Source organism: Pseudopodoces humilis, chromosome 7 (assembly GCF_049639895.1).
Source record: "Pseudopodoces humilis isolate 2021_Gansu_Grassland_sample_001 chromosome 7, ASM4963989v1, whole genome shotgun sequence".
Taxonomy (NCBI): domain Eukaryota; kingdom Metazoa; phylum Chordata; class Aves; order Passeriformes; family Paridae; genus Pseudopodoces; species Pseudopodoces humilis.
In genome coordinates, this window is record NC_142206.1 from 55382332 (window position 1) to 55399290 (window position 16959).

General features: G+C 39.0%; 1 protein-coding gene across 2 annotated transcripts in view; it reads right to left on the minus strand.

Moving 5' to 3' along the window:
- Positions 1-247: 247 nt before the first annotated feature.
- The window catches only part of NUDT14 (nudix hydrolase 14), a 58732-nt gene continuing 42020 nt past the window's right edge, over positions 248-16959 (minus strand). For both annotated transcript variants that reach the window (XM_005520069.3, XM_088058409.1), the window contains 2 exons: positions 11983-12220; positions 248-1490 (listed from right to left, as the gene is read on the minus strand). In XM_005520069.3, coding sequence (XP_005520126.1) covers positions 1250-1490; positions 11983-12220 — 479 coding nt within the window. In that variant the 3' untranslated portion in view covers positions 248-1249. The remainder of the gene's footprint in view (positions 1491-11982; positions 12221-16959) is intronic.

Consider the following 16959-nt stretch of genomic DNA (forward strand, 5'->3'; position numbering starts at 1 on the left):
TCAGCCACTGGACCCCATCAGACACCTCTGCTGCATTTATTTCAGCTGTTAAGTTTGCATATTTGCAGTCCTCTTCTAAACACACTTAGCACCTCAGTACTCCTGGAGGCATGTTGATTAAGTCAGTGAATAACATAACCCAGTGCATAATTAAATTGCCAGACTTGATTCTCTTTCATTCATGCTCTTAACAGTTTCACATGACAAAACAGTTCACATCCAAACTACACTGATAGAACAAGTGCTATATGTTCTAATTAGACCACTTTATTAAATCAAATTGTGTTCCTCAGTACATCTGTGTGGGTTGCACAGGCTTCCATGTAAACTACACAAATCATGATAAAATCACAATAAAGCACTTCCAATCATTAGATTCCAAGAAGTGTTATCTGAGGGGTAAGTCCCATTCCTCCCATTTGGGTGACAAGGAAATTGAGACCACAGAAAACCTCAGAGAAATCACTTGTGTTAGTTACCTCATAGTCAAATTAAAATAATTTGGCCTCTCAGGTCCTGCTCTAGAGGACAAAGTTTGATCTAATTTATCAATATTGCCCATAAAGCAAACAAAGAAGCATGTGTTCCAGCAGAAGCCCCCATCCTTCACCCCTCCATCACCATCACTGCTGCCCAGCATTGTGATGGGAACAAACAGGAGCACATAATCTTACAGCTGCTCCATTGTCACAGTGACACGTTAGCAGAAGGATTTACAGACCTGTTTGCTTATGAAATAAAGGTTTGCAGGTTCAGAAATGCAAACGTCTCCTCTGCACAGGAGCCACACACTGCAGAGAAAGCTGCTCCCTGAATGCTGTGCTGAACTCAGGAACATTGTTAAGGTACCTGGGACTATTAAGGTTTGCTGCTTTCTTCATCAAAAATATCAAAACCAACAATGAATACAATTAACCAGTATGTACAGACATGGTGAGAAGCTCCTGAGGCAGCTCCTGAGAGCTTGGACAGCCTTTCAAAACAGTGCTGTGAAAAAGGAGAACTGGACACATAACCTTTGCACAAAAATCCACATTTACCTCTCCAAGTCAAATCCTGGCCCCAGCGATGCCAGTAAGTATTTTACTAATAATAGAAATTTTGTTTAGATTTTAATTTGGATTTTACTTCCAAATTTATTTAAAGAAATATTTGTCTTGTGAGAAGTTTAGTTGATTGAGGCAGGCAGATTTTCAGCTTTCTGCATGCACAGCACCAGCAGAAAAGCTTTCCTTAAAATCATGGTGCTTTACTTTTTGGGTAGTTTAGGTGCTATGTTGTTGTGGAACCACATGAAGCTGAAGATGACGCCCATTGTCTTCGGGAAAGTCTCATCATAAGCAAACTTCATGGATTCTCCTAAAGGTATTTCCACAACTTCAATCAGCTCTCCTTCTTCAGGCTGGCCACCTCCTCCACTGCTTCTCATCTGGTCGTTTACTTCTGCATAAAACAATGTCTGCCTAGAACCCGTCACACCAACTCCAGACCTGGAAAAAAGCAGAGAGGAAACTGTTTTACATAGAAGGAAAGCAGCAAGGAGCTAGGAATGGAAACCTGGGTCCTTAGAGTGTGAGACAGAAATTGATTGAGACAGAATTACTGAGACAGAAATCAATTCCAACTTTCACACAGAAATAAAAACAGTTTTGAATGCAGTGCCATATAAAATAGATCCATCTTCAAATGTATTCTGGGGAAAATGTGAATTTGGGAGAAAATGAAAAAAGAAAAAAGATTTTATATTGGTGAACTGTTGTTCTACACACACTGATGTCAATAGAAGTCCTTTCAGCTGACCTTAGGGAGAGCTGAACTGCAGGATGACTTACAGAGATGCACAAACAACAGGAAGAAGCTCCCCAGTGTATCTGTGTGCTGTCGTGCTACATTTGTTTGCTTGTTTTTACACAAATATTTAGATTTTTTACTCTTAAGAGGATTATGTCCATTCACAGCTGGAGTCCTCCACTCATGGACTGGATAGGTAAAGAAGGGAAAGGCAATCTGAGACTCGCTCTCTATCCTTCCTGAACTTTAGCCTTGACCCAAATGGACCACTGTAAGCACGCACATGTCCAAAGTAATTCAGTCTCCTTGCTAAATTTGCTTCAGTGGATTTAGTTGAGGATATTTTAGATTATGTAGTCTTTCTTCAGCTAGACCGCTTGCTGTGTATTATACTTCTTATTTCTTAATCCTCTATTTCCTTAGGACTATTTAATTTAGGTATTATTAAATGAGGGATAAGTACATAATCCACTCATTTAGTCCTTCCAAGAAAATATTCACATTGTAATCGCAATTTCTTCATTTCACATGATTACAAGCGACTTTTCACATTAAATCTGGATCCAAAGTTCACTGAAACTATGAATGAGGCATTAGGGCAAGATGAAAAATTAGCTTCCATATTATTAACCATACAGAGGATTCTCAGATTTGTAGCAGTGTTATGATCTTAGAGTGTATATCCAGATTTACCCAACCATTAGTCAACTAAATCTTTCACTTTATCCAGCACACATCACACCCCATAGCAGGAATTAATCATTTGTCTCTCAGTTTTCTGAGAACACTGGCAATTATTTTGTTTGGGGAATTAATAGCGACTACTGAAGTTGGTTTCTAATTGTGGCTATTGAATTTGGTTTCTTACATCAATATACACTTTTTAAAAATACTGAATAGGGAGTGGACCAGTGAATTCTTTTCCTAAAATTGCTTCTGATGCATTCTGTGACTTTGGACAAGATGTGTCACCCCTTCAGGATCATTCCTGTACATCTATGAAAAGAAACTTAACCATCGTTGGCATTTTCAGGAACTCTGAAAGTTGATATTGGACCTCTTTCATTCTGTGCTCATCACTTTATTCCAGTGTTAGGACTGGGGTTTTTGATCCACATTTTAACCAACTGTAAAATCTGCAAGACAAAGAATGCAGTTTGCTGGTCACCACAGGTTCCACAAAAAACACAGGACTGTGTACAATATATTTAATGTCCTGTCACGCCTGACACCTTCCTCTAGGATGCCCCACCTGGAACGAAAATGATCCTAACCTGAGCATTTCCATGTCCACTTGATATTATATAAAAGTTATATACAAAACTAGCAAATTTATATAAGAAGTACTTCTATAAGAACATTCTGGCTTGATTATTTACAGCATAATCTCCTTCTGTAGCACCTGTCACCATTTCCTTATGAAATAGTTACAGCTGTGGAAATAATTCCCTTTCCACACATCTTTTCTATAAAGAAAAGAAAAGCAATTTCCAAGGTGCTACATTGTAAGACTCGGGTTCTGCCACCACAGCTCAATAGCAGGGGGTGATTTCCATATGGTGTAATTTCTTTGTACTTATTCATATGATACTGTCTTGTTATGAACTAAATATATCAAGAGTAGCTTCTACACTTAATATATTTGGAAAGATGAAAGTCCTGGACATCAAGGTCTTTCCTTTGTTATGATGCCCAAAGTTATGGTATTTCTTCACATCTACTGGCATATAATTAACCACAGAAACAAACAAAATTTGTAACAATACATATTCAAAGGAGGACATACTCACATGATCATTCCCTCTTACTTGATTACCTAACTGACTCTGGTGCAACTTTGCCATAAGATATTAGTTACAAAGTAATAAAAACCTCCAAATGAGCTAGAAATAAAATTAAAGAATGCTGGTATAATAATTAATATTCATTACATTCTATTCTACTCTTTCCTCACCAAACCAGCAAAACTGACATTTCTAAGCCTACCTAGAATCCCTTCACTATTTAGATGGTGACTTTGCAGACTGTTGTAGGATGTTATTTATAAACACATTCACTGCTTTAATTTGTTGTCTGATCTCCCTCAAGGGAGTTGGCAGTCCCTCCCAATTTGATGATACTAATCTGGGAGGAGTTGTTGACTCCTTCAAGGGTGGAGAGGACCTGCAGAGAGACCTCAACGAATTAAGAGATGGGCAATCACCAACCATACGGAGTTTAACAAGGGCGAATGCCGGATTCTGTCTTCAACATCCATCCTCACAAGGTGCAGCAGAGGGACAGTCATCTCTTCACTCCTGTGGCCAGCAACAGGACCCAGGGAAACAGCATGAAGCTGAGTCAGGAGAAGTTTAGATGGATATTAGAAAAAAGGTTCTTTGCCCAGAGGGTGTTTGGGCACAGGAACAGCTCCCCAGGACAGCGGTCACAGGCCCAAGCCTGACAGAACTCAAGAAGCCTTTGGACAACGCTCTCAGGCACAGGGTGTGACCCTTGGGGTGTCCTGTGCAGGGTCAGGAGTTGTACTCGATCCTTCTGGGTCCCTTCCAACTCAGTATATTCCATTAATCTCTGATTCTAAAAGACCATTTCAATGGTTTCAGAAAGAAGTTGAAAGATATAGAAATATACTTTAGTTCTTAAAAGAGGCAAATATTGTACCTTTTTCCAATTGGTATTTCATTCTCTAAATGCTGTGGCTTGCACAGCTACCAGTTGATCATTTTTGCATAGATCCATATGGACTGCCCTTTACTAAATTAAATATTCTCCGGTATTGCTTACTGCTGTCTTTCACGACATTTCCAGACTGCTAATGTATCCTGCTTGTCCTTAGAAAATTGCACCAAAATCAATGCTATTCACATTTTGTCTGTCTTAGTACCTTTGGCTTTTATAGAAATCAGAAGTTAGGTTTGTTGCTTTGAAGCTTTTCTGATTGAAGTAATAAAGTGCTTTTCCATATAACCTTGCAAAACATTTACATTTCATATTTCATACATATATTACAGTGATTTTGGGCACTGGAGCAGAGGAGGAAGAGGGCAGAGAAGGAGAAGGTGGGTCTGACTGGTGAATAGGCTACAGAAAATTCTATGTTTGCAGTGTGCTATCAGGTTTACCTGTCACTAGGGATTTCCTCTGCTTTTGCACAATTACTTGCACTTTCTGAGTATGCTGCTTAAGGAATTTTGATGTGCCATTAATCATCTTAATACTCCTCTTTCCGCTACTGTCTTCTTCTAACCCACATCTGTGACATATGCTTTTCCTTATCCCAGTATTTCCCGCTACAAATAAAACACTTTTGCCATGGTGTGAAATGAGTCACCTATTAACAGATTACAGCTATGTTCATTAGCTTTGCATCTGTGGAAATCACAGGGGTCAGCACACCCGGACTGCAAGTGATGAGTTTCAGCCTGGGAAAGCCACCTTCCTGATAAAGGTGCCTTCCTGGGACAAGAGAGGCTTGGCTGGGGGCAGGGTGAGCAGGTCTGAACTCAGCACCAGTCCATGCTGAGACTTCAGGTTTTGGTGTCACTCCAGGGTTTAGCACTGTGCTGCCCAAACCTGGTATGTCATGGCTCACACTGACCCAGACCTACTAAGCCTGGCTTGACCTAGCTGACTGTTCTGGCTGTATTCTCATGTGTCTGCACAGGGCTTGACTTATTTGCAACTGTGGGACAAAGGCAAATGGTCTACACAAAACACAGCTTGGTTTTCCTTGCCTTTTTATCATGAGGATCGGTTTCCTTCAAGGAGTTTATGGTTGTCCCAATTAACAGCTACATGGCTGACAAATACTCCTTGTCAAGTCATTAGGACTTAGGCTCACAAGCCCTGTAATTTCAACAGAGAGATTTTAAACCCCAAAACTCTATTAGCACTAATCTTTCTGCATTGCTTCAGACAGTTAGAAACCTCCATTACCTTTGACAACAGCAAGTCTAGGAATGTAAGCATGTCAAAGTAAGGATACCAAAGTCATATGGTTTTCATCAAAATAGTAACTTCTATATGTTTAACACATCAAAACAAGATTGTGTGCTGCCTTCCCATATTTCATTTTGAATAAAACGCTCAAGGAGTGAGATTAAATCATGCTATGGCTTTTAAAGCCCTGGGCAACACACTTTTAGGCAACGCCACACCAGAGAAGGAGCTTCTGCAGAATGACTGTGAAGCTCTTCTCAGCTCCTGCCCAGGGGTGGGACAGGCTGGCAGAGGCTGTAATTACAGGATTTCCATCTACTTCCTCCTCAGACCAGGGGAAACACAGGAGGGCAGATTGTCACTCCAACCTGGCTTTGAAACACTGCAATAGCAGCTACCAAAAGCCTTTGTTTTAACTCTTCCCTTTTATCAAACGCATGAGGAAATACACAGTACATGAAATCGAGCTCACAAAATGGGACTTTTCACTTCTTCTAAACTCATGAGCATAAAGATACAGTACATACAATTTTTATCAGAAATGGAAACAGTATCTTATGGCTTAAAAAAAAAGGTTTAGTAGTGTCTGAAGCCACAAGTGAGATTGAGTTTGCCTACAGTCAGTGAGTTCTTTCTTCACAATGAGCATGCACACGTGTGCATGTCCACACATTACACTGGTAATCAGGGCAAAATTCAAAGCTTCTGTTTCAGATTAGCTTTGCCTTTTTCTTGTGTCTGGATGCTTGCCTATGCCAACTAATTATCTCATTCGTAATTATCATGTTTGTAAATATTATATTTTTAATTTGAAGAAAAAAGCATGTATGAGAATATAAACAGTATTTTATACTCTACTCCTCTGCTGCAACATGAGGAACAAATAAATTGACTTATCCTTGTGAAGACTTATTACTTTAGATCAGATTTCTGATAGACAGCAATTAAAAGCTAAATTTCTTGTAATGTGTTAATACTTAAAAAATACAAAATCTATAAAAAAATCAACATTCTTATCAACACAGAAATATACCTTTTTTATTATTATTATTTTAATCTCACATAGTTAATGTGCAAATTCCTGAAAGCAATATATTCTTTTATAAGACATAAGCCATCTGGATGCAGAATTTGGGTATAGAGTGAATACATAACTCATGTTTACAAACAAATGTGACACAAATCTCTGTTACTTATGCTTAAATCAAAATCCATTTAGGCATGCAACATGTAAACTGATGATCAGTGACATGCAGCTCCTATTGTCACTTCTTAGGACCTTTGTACAATTCTGACATTATAAGCGGCAGGTGCAGGGAAAAAAGCACAGAAGTAATTAACATAAAATTATATTACATTATGCCATCACCCAACAGGTGTACTAGCAGGTGATCTTTCTAATTATAATGCACTCCAACATTTTCAGGGCTATTATTCCTTCTACATAAAAACCTGTGAATACAAACCATTTTTACCTCATTGCACAGAGGCTAAAAGCCATGGCACAGTAATTGGAACATCCAATATTAATTCTCTGAATGCTCTTCTTGTACACTTTGGGAAAAAAATCAAATGTAGGAAGATTAAAGTAAGTACCTATTTTAATATAGTCAGTCCTTTAAACTAATCCATCTGATTTCTTTGCACTGGGGCTGAGAACCTACAGCTCCTATTGTATTCAGGTCAGAGCCAAGAGTTTTTCACAGCCTCTGGGAGAAAATAAACATGTAATGAAGGGAAAAGGAAGTTGAACCAGAAGCTCTGATTCAACTCTACCCTGATATTCTGAGGTGTTATTGAAGTCCAATTAATTTTATAAATATTCTTCAAGACAACCAACATTTTCAAGAACCAGAATACTTTGCAATAGCAACAACAACATTGGTGACAAAACAAAACTACAACAACTTATTTCCCTGCCCCTGTCTTGTAAGGAAACAAATCTCAAGGCAGATAGCTGGAAGTACTTCAACCTAGGAAACTGACTCACAGCTGAATTTCAGCACATGGGGTTCAATCAGAAAACTGCTGGGATACCATGACAGATAGAAAAATTGTTATATGCGGTTTATGAGTAAGTCCATGGTAAGACGTTCGCTTACAAACTTCTGTATTTGTGAAAAAAACCCTAAACATTAAGGGAAGCTCACAGATTTCTTTTAGAGCTTTTAAAAATTAAATTTAACTGCAACCTTCAACCTTCATTAATCCTCAGTTTATAATTATATGACCACAAGATTACCTTAATTTTGTTATTTTATTATTGAACCAGGTAATTCCTTTACACCCTTCACATCAACCACCTATGTGATTTTTGACTGGTGTCAAACATACAACTGACAAGAACTCAAGACACCAGCAGCCGCCAAAACTTCCTGAAAGTCTCCAAAAGTGAATTAGCTGCTGCCATAATTTAAACCATCCTTTCTGCAATACCAAAATGAAGTTACCGAATGCCAAGCACAAAAGCAGAAATTTGTGCAGCAATGATACTAAACTCACCACACAGGCTGCAAACAATACAGATTCCTTTCAGAATGATTCCTCCTCTGTCTACACAGCAACATGAACCATCTGCATTTCAGTTCACCTCCTGTCTGGCATTTTTCTATAATAGGAACAGATATTTCTGATTTTTGAAGTGTGATTCCTCTGTCCTCCTCCAGTCAAGTTCCTCTAAATATGTTTGTGTTTCTCATTATCTGCCCCCAACCCAGCCTCCTTCACTCACCCACACCATACTGTCCTCCTGCTGCTGGAACAATTTGTTCAAGACTCTTACTCAAATGGTGTAAATTCCCCAACTCCTGGCTTCTTTCCTGATTCCTCATTGACTCCCCAGCTCCTCTGTGGATCATTCAAGGTAATTGATGCCTGAGATCTGCTTAATTCTGACTCCTATGTGCTGAGTATTAAGACACTGGAGCTTTGACAGAGCTTAATAAGGGGGCCTAGTGGGTTACCTGTATGTGTATGAAGTACCTGTGGCAGCACTAGGGTCACACTTTCCAGGTTAGCTGAGAAGCAATAAAAAAAAATAAAAATCCCCCAAAACCACTGCTACAGGCCCTGATAATAATTTAGGAAAATCCCTGCTATCTTCAGATTACCTCCAACCTATACAGTTCCCAGTGCTTGATAACAGAGCAAAGTTGAATACAGTCTAAGTACTTTCCTCATTTTCTTACAGAGAATTCTTCACCACAATGAATGTACTTTCCCCAGGTCCATTTAGTTCTCAGCATATGATTTTTCTCTGCATTGTTCCTTCATCTCTTCTTCCTCTTTTTCCACTCAAGGTTTTCATTTTCAATTTTTCTCCACAGTCTAATTTCTCCCTATGGATTGTCCATGCTCCATCTTTCTTAATCCATTAGGCATAGAACTGTGTTGACCTCCCTAGCCAAAACCATTTCTCCCTTTACATTTGATGTGTCTTTGGCTTTTCACGCCCTTCTGTCAGGTCTAACTCAACTCTTGCTTTTATTCCAGGTATGCAATTTCCTTCTCATGACCATGATTCCAGAAAGGGGTGTCATTAAGAATACAACTCCCTGCTTTCAAAGATCAAAGGCTGTGATAGCACAGAATACAGACAGGAGGTGAATGACAACGCAGAATCATGGAATATTCTGACTTGGAAGGGACCCACAAGTATCATCAGGTTCAGCTCCTAGTTTTGAGATAGGAGAGGCATTGTGGAAGATAAATTATATCAATAACGTAATGCCTCTGCCAAAAAGGCAAACAACAAGCTTCAGTGTATAAAGAATGATCTGTGAGATTAGGGGAGATAATGCTTCCACTCTGTCTAGGAAAGCCCCCACTAAAGTACTGTGCTTCACTTTGGACACTAAATGCTTAAGAAATATGCAGACCAGATGGAGAGAAGGCAGAGGACAGCAGAAGGAATGATCAGATATCTAGAAAACATGATCTGAAGAGAAAGACTAAATCAACTAAAATAGTTTTGCACAGGCAAAAATAAAATAAAGGGAACATGTTTTAACAAATAGATGGAAGGTGCAGAAATACTTCATGTCCACTGGGGACAGAGTAGTAAGTGTCAGTCTTGAAGTAAACAAAGGGAAATTTAGGCAAGACATGAGGGAAAAGTTGCTTGTGGTAGAGACAGATAAGATACTTGAGACAGAATACCAAAACCCTCCAGGAGAGGCCATGGAATGATCAGGTTTGAGAGAAAGTACAGATGTGCATTTATCGCAACTGCTGCCAGTCCAGCTGAGGCTGATCTTTGAGGAGGAGCCATCTAGAGAGAGCCCCCCAAAACTCTGATCTGAGGCACTGGATCAATAAACGATGCATAACTACTATTGCACAGATTGCTGGGATGGGAGGTAAGAGTACAAGTGTAGGATGCATTATAATTGTAATGGCATGCATATGCATTAATGCAATGCTTTACGCCTGTGCTTTGTATTGACAGTCTCAGCATGAACCAGCAGCATAAACCACTTGGAAAAACCTGCTACACTTGGAAAAAGCCCAGGAATTCTTATATGTAGTATAGGCATTACAGAAAAATGCTGTGTCTTACAAGAGACCATAAATGAACTGATTACTTCCTGTCTTTGCATCAAATCGTCAAGGATCAGAAAGATATGCCAATCCTTGGCTGGAGGAAAACAGGACACTCCTAACAGGAATACCAAAACATTTAAAATAAAATCCTAACAATAGATCAAGGGACATCAAACAAAAAAACCTGTAAAATATCATCTTTCAGGCTTCAACCTTTCATATTAATTTAAAAATGTAAAAATTATACAGGCCCTTCTGACTTCAGCATGGATCTCCATGGGCAGAAAGCTGTGTCCACATGGACAATGGAGGATTATGAGCTCTTTGCAAGGGTCTCAACAAAGAAAACCCCAATTGTATAAACTCTTCGCAAGTCAGTGTAATTAAAAAAATTAAAAAGCAACTGAATGAACAACCACCTGTAACATACAAAGACATTTATCAACACCAAAACATAGAGAGTTTTAGGCAGATATAAACCATTAATACTGAGTCAAACTTCTACACTAAATCTACAGCCTTCTACTGGAATTGTATTCTACTTTTCCTCTTTTGCATTTGTATGGACATACATCCATACATATACATATGTATATATCTGCATGCAGCAGCCTGTCAGTGTCACCCAACCTATGAAATTCTATAGACAGCTCTTGCTCATAAATCTGGAAGACACTTTTTCTTTCAGTAGAACAAACCCTTAATCTGGTTTCAATGAGTTGTAAAAGACAGCTCCTGTGATTCACCCCCTCCCCTCAACAGAAGCACTGCCTGTTAATCCAGCAGGAAATAACATTTGCCAGGATTGACAGCTGTGGATTTGTATTCAATTCCCAAATTAAAAACCAATGACAGTGCCTAGTTCAATGGAGATGTCAAGTAAAATAAAGAAAGTAAAAAACCTGCTGCTTTCTCTGTAAAATACAAACATACATACATTTTGGATAACAATACTAAAAGCTGGGAATGAGATATAATAGGATTAAAGCTGTATGCAAAGTTTCTCTTGATGGTTTCTTTTCACCAACAAATCACATTTTTTATTTTTCCACTTACATATTAATTTTTCCCTTTACTCCTAATAAATGTTTTCAAACATGTTAAAAACTATCTCAAAAACTATTTGAAACCCTGCAAAAATACAATGTAACAATTTTCACAGTCAAATCAGAAAAATCTTTGTATATAACATTCATTATTGTCCAGTTTAAAGAACCTTTAATTACAGACCAAATATTATGAAGAGATCTAATGCCACAAGTTCTCTTGCTTCTGCAAAATCATGTTAAAGGTTAATCACAGAGCATCCTGGGCAGTTTCTATTGTTAATCTGAATGATAAGAATCAGAAGAATCAGTGATGCAAAACACTCAGTTTAGTAAAGATGGGCTGTTTTCTAGTGCTGTTACAAACTGCTCTAAAGAGCCCAATGTAACTTTTCTCTGTTCTAATAGTCTTTGGAATATGTCACAATAGTATGACTCTTCCTGGGAATTCAATCCCATAATTATCATATTGATTACATATTTCTAATTCCTTACATTTCTGTAAATACTCCTCTCACTTGCTAAAAATTACACCTTTCTTGTACCTTCAGATGCCCACGTTCCTCCAACACACTGCTGAAACAAGGCAAGAGGGAACAACCAGGCCACTTCAGCAATCTGTGAAACAACGAAATGCAAAGTGTTGTAGCTCACTGCTATTTACCTGTAAGAAGTGATCCTCCTGAGGTCTGCAGTGGAAACACGATAGCCACACTCTTCCAAGATTTCCTCACAAGCGATTTCTTCTAAAGAAAGGCCTGGCTTGTCCACAATGCCAGCACAGAGCTCATAGGTCACTCCAACCACAGCAGGTAAGGGATTCTCCAGGGAAGGGAAGCTCTCCTTGTTCTGATTCTGGAAGACTTCAGGATGATGCCTTTCTACTTCACACATGTAAACAGCTTAAAAAAAACCCAAACGACAAAAGCAAAAGAAACAAGGGGCAGTATGTTAGTCTCTTCATATTAAATATAAAAAAGGGTGGTAGACAAATTTTGCCTGGAAATTAACAACCATGAGCGTACTTGAGAGTAACAAGGAATTCAGCTGTGTTATCTGTTATAAAAATGACACACAAAACTGGAATTTTAAAGAACAAAGGTTCTCTTGCCATGTCCGTGAAATTATTCTTTAAACCCTTATTTGTACTTACATCATCTGAAATGAATTCATGTGCACCTTAAAATAAATAAAAATTGGAAAAGAAAGATAGTTCATCAAGAAATCTAAGTGCCAGAAGTACCATATAGCTTCCATTTGTTGGGCAATGCGGATATTGGGATTTAATTTAAACTATGCAGTTATCTTGCAGGAAAGTTGGGTTGCACATAAAGTACCATGTGCACAATGATGAGTCTTTCAGCCTGTCAGCTCAGCTGTTATTTAGAAAGGGTATGAAAAGCATGTATGTTTGTTTGAAAAAAAAAAAAAATCCTCTTTTGAACATACAGTTCCTTGCACAGATTCCTGTGTGGAGTCTGAAAAAGACTTCTTGAACTAATCTACAAACAGCTGCCACTGTAATGTGCTCCTAAAGAAAGTGCAAATGTCAGATTTTAGTCCTTATTTAAGCAAAATCTCTCACTGATGTCAACAGAAATTTTGCCTGAGTGAGAAGGACTCAGGCAAATTTTGCAGGACTGGATGTCAACACACAAAGAATCCCTACTGACAGACAACTCCAGATCACTGTAACTTTAATATACAGGCACAATTCCACTTGTTTTTTCCTAGAAATTTCCTTATGTCTATCCCTTTGCTTTTCATGAAAGGTTTCCAAAAGAGTGTTATAAACCACCATGAATAAAAATATTTTAAACTTGGAACCAATTTTTTATTCCATTAAAATATTTTACATGCATATTTCACATACACATAACACAGTTTTCAAATTAGTTTCTCTTTTATTTCCCATTCTAAATCTTGCAGAATTTATATATAAGAACTCAGGTTTAATAGACAACTTTTTGTCCTTCCAGGTACTGTAGCTTAGTATTTCTTAAAAAAATGTCTCTAGAGAAATGTTGCTGCTTAACAGTGAAGTAACACAGTGGCTTCTTAAGCACTTGGTCTCTGGGGCAGAGTCTACACCCCAGAAATTTGTGCCTGAGCTCTTTCTGCAATGCTCATTTTCACACCTCAGAAGTGTAGAATAGCAAGATCTGCACTTGAAAGGGAGATGTCCAGATCAGTCCAATATCCAAAATCTAATCTTTCTCCGGAAGTTAAAACTTTCAAAGCTGCTAGTTTTAGGTATATCCAGGTCTTTGAGATTCAAACAGATATGGATCGGAGTTTCCATTTCTTACTTGAGAGACATGACTTAGAGCTCAGTTTTCTTTTTAAAGCACAGCATGAAGCCAGAAAAAAAAAATATTCCCTGCCAGCTCTAAGGGACAGCTCCTTGAAGGGTGTCTATTGTCATTATTCCAAAAACTTCTAAAAGCTAGGGAAATTATCATAAATGACAACCACATCCAAGATTTCTCTGAGACAAGCCAAATCCTCTGAAAGTTTTATTTCGTTTTTAGTACTGACATACCCATATCAGATAATTTAAAAAGGAACAACATATGCATCCCATTAAAGGCTTTGGGCACTAAAACAGGATGCAGGTAAGAGTGTGGGGTACAGAAATATGAAACTGTGACTTAAGAGTGTTAAAAGTCTTCTGTGTCCCTGAAACCTATCCTGTCATTCCATCAGGCACCTGCCATTCTCCTTCTTCCTCAGCACAACTGGGCTCCATGTAGATCAAAACCTACATTCCCAGAAGGACCTAATCCAGCAGTCCTCTTCAGAACAGAGTCCTGTGATATGCCCACACTTCAAGCCCAGGAAAAAGTTTTTCTCTGTAGATAAGGAAGGAGTACCAGCCACTTCTGTAAGAACCCAAATATTAAAGCATTCACCAAGGAGTCTGATTATGAATTTAATATCACCTGGCTTGCAAAGGTTCAAACTAAATTTATCTCTCACAGATATGCAAAGCCTAGAAAGCCAAGCTGCCTGCTAATATCAAGGAAAAGAGAATCTTTCATAACTCTCATGAAGGTGCAAAACTGACTGCACAAGTGATAAAGGACTGTATGGAAAAGCAGTGTGTCACCTACTGGCTAAGGCACACTCTGATTCAGAGGGAAACGTGACCCTCCTCTTCCTCACCACAGGTTGTCATCTTATTGCAAATCCACAAAGAGTTTGGAAAGCAGAAACCAGAAGCCTCAGCACAGTCACCCACAGTCACCCACCCACTTGTCCCATGTCCATTGTTCCCTTGTCTTCTGATGCTTCCTTGGCCAGGAACTGCCAGTGCATCATTGCTGGGCAGCCCCCTCCATCACCAGATGGACATGGCCATGAGCAGCAGCACGGTGAGAATCAACCTGTGCCAGGGGAGCTTCTGGTTGCACATCAGGAAGAATGACAACAAAAGGGCTGTCAGGCTTTGAAAAAGGCTTCCCAAGGAAGTGATGGAATCCGCATCTGGACTAATTACCCTGGAGCCACTCAGCTGTAAGAAAGTTTCCACTCAGAGTGGAAACTCCAGTAGAATTGATGTTCTCACCTTCCTTTCTGTAACATGGGACAAAGGATAGATTGTTCAACCAAACGGAGCAAATAAGATCACTGCTGTTATTAAAAGCAGCCTTTGTAGGTGACACACATAGGGACTTGTTTGCTATCCCAAAACAGAAGAAAACAACAGTAGGGACTAAGGAGCCAGTGGGGTTTGGCCGTCTGGGAAGGTGCTGGCTCCTCTCTAAACTTCTGACTGCACTTGTGTTTTGTACTTCCTGAAACAGAACATGGCTTATGATTCAAATAGTTGATAATGTTTATTTTAAGTCAGTAGAAAAACAAACATCACAATCCATTGAAAGGTCATTATACTTAGAGTGAATAAACTAGAATACATGTTCATAGGTCCCAACCCTAGCAACCTATAATTTTATTATATTTGAAAATGTGTGGTCAATTGCCTACCAAAATAAGCATTGACCAATACCTTTGCAAATTAGTCCTGGGTGAGGAACATATGTGGAGATACGTGTTTATCTTTCTGCTCTCTGCTCCTCCCAAATGTGTGATTTCATGACCATTCAAGATGACCTAAGTCCAGAGCACACTGTTTGCATCACTGGTTGTGTGCTTCTGCCACTCTCAAGTCACCATGAACTCCTTCAGCTCCCTGATCCTCAAAACCTCCTGGCTGCAGCCATTCTGCTGTGGCTGCATAAGGGCTGCTGCTGCCAAACAGAATGGGGTGGGAATGTAGGGCAGGGAGGGATGAGTGCCTTTACAAGCAGCACAGACATCACTGGGAAAGGCTGCTCCTGCCAGCACAGCCCAAGGAAAGGCGAGCACACATGGCACCAGCACAGGGGACGTGCCTGGAGAGCGAGTGGCAGCTGTTCACTCACAGCAACAAGTGATCGCCTTCCTGGTGGGACCCTGGAAGGATCTGGCAATGAGAAAAGCCTCAGCCTTTGTCTTTGCTTTGTGGAACAGGCACCAGGGCAGACAATAACCATGGAATGGAGATATAATTACAAATATAGGGATGTGAATAGTGGCAGGGCATGGTTGTGGTCACTGAACTGCTCTGGGGTGTCTGACTGACTGACTACTGTGCCTAAAGCCAGGTGTCTGAGCAGCTCCAGCCTCTGGAATGGTTTAACTCCAATCATTTGAGGCTGATTTGACACTTTCATGGAGATAATGCAATGAATGTGTATATATATATATATATATATATATATATGCATGCACACATATGAAGGCTTCTCCCTAAGATTGCTTCAAAGAGAGCAAAAGCTATAGGAGCCATTTATTCACTGGCAAATAAAACACAGTGGATTAGTGATGAACAAATAACCAAACACTTTATACAAGTCAATTAGCACTTGTTGAGAAGGATGCACTGTCAGTGTAACACTGCTGCACAGCACTGGAGAGGCTGTGATCACTGTCAGGAAGAAAGGGCAGTGTGACACTACCCTAGAAAGTTTTCTATAAAGTCTACCATGAGCAGTCTTGAAACGGTCTCTTAGCAACAGTCAGTGAAATACCTTATCATTTCTTTCAATTAACATGCAGCGAATACACATTTTGTTTTTAACTTCCAGAAAGTAAATATTGCTTTGAGTTAAAATAACTGATATAAAAACTCAGAAAAAAATGTATATTAACCTAAATTCATAATAACTGGTAAAATTAAGCTGTCCACATACTGATGAAAAAGCATACAGTTCTGAATCTCCCTCATTTTAAATTCCAACTATACAATGCACAATAAGACAGTACAAATAGAAAGAATATTTAAGACAAAATAAAAAGGAAAATACTGTGCTTCTGTACAAGTAGGTCAAGAAGGAACTTCCAATTAAAGTAATTTCTTGCACTATCATTGTAGAGCTGTTTGTAATTTCATCCAAAAGAGGACAATAACCAGCCTAAAAGCAGAATCTAAGACTACCGTGATAATTCATTTCATCTGTAATGGAAATTTCCCTGGTTAGAAATTCTGACTGACTGAAAAGGATGGGCTATCATACAAAGAAACAGAATATAGAACAAAGATTTTATCACCACAGATGCACCAACTTTTAACTGCTAAACCCTTAAAAGCTTGCTTCAC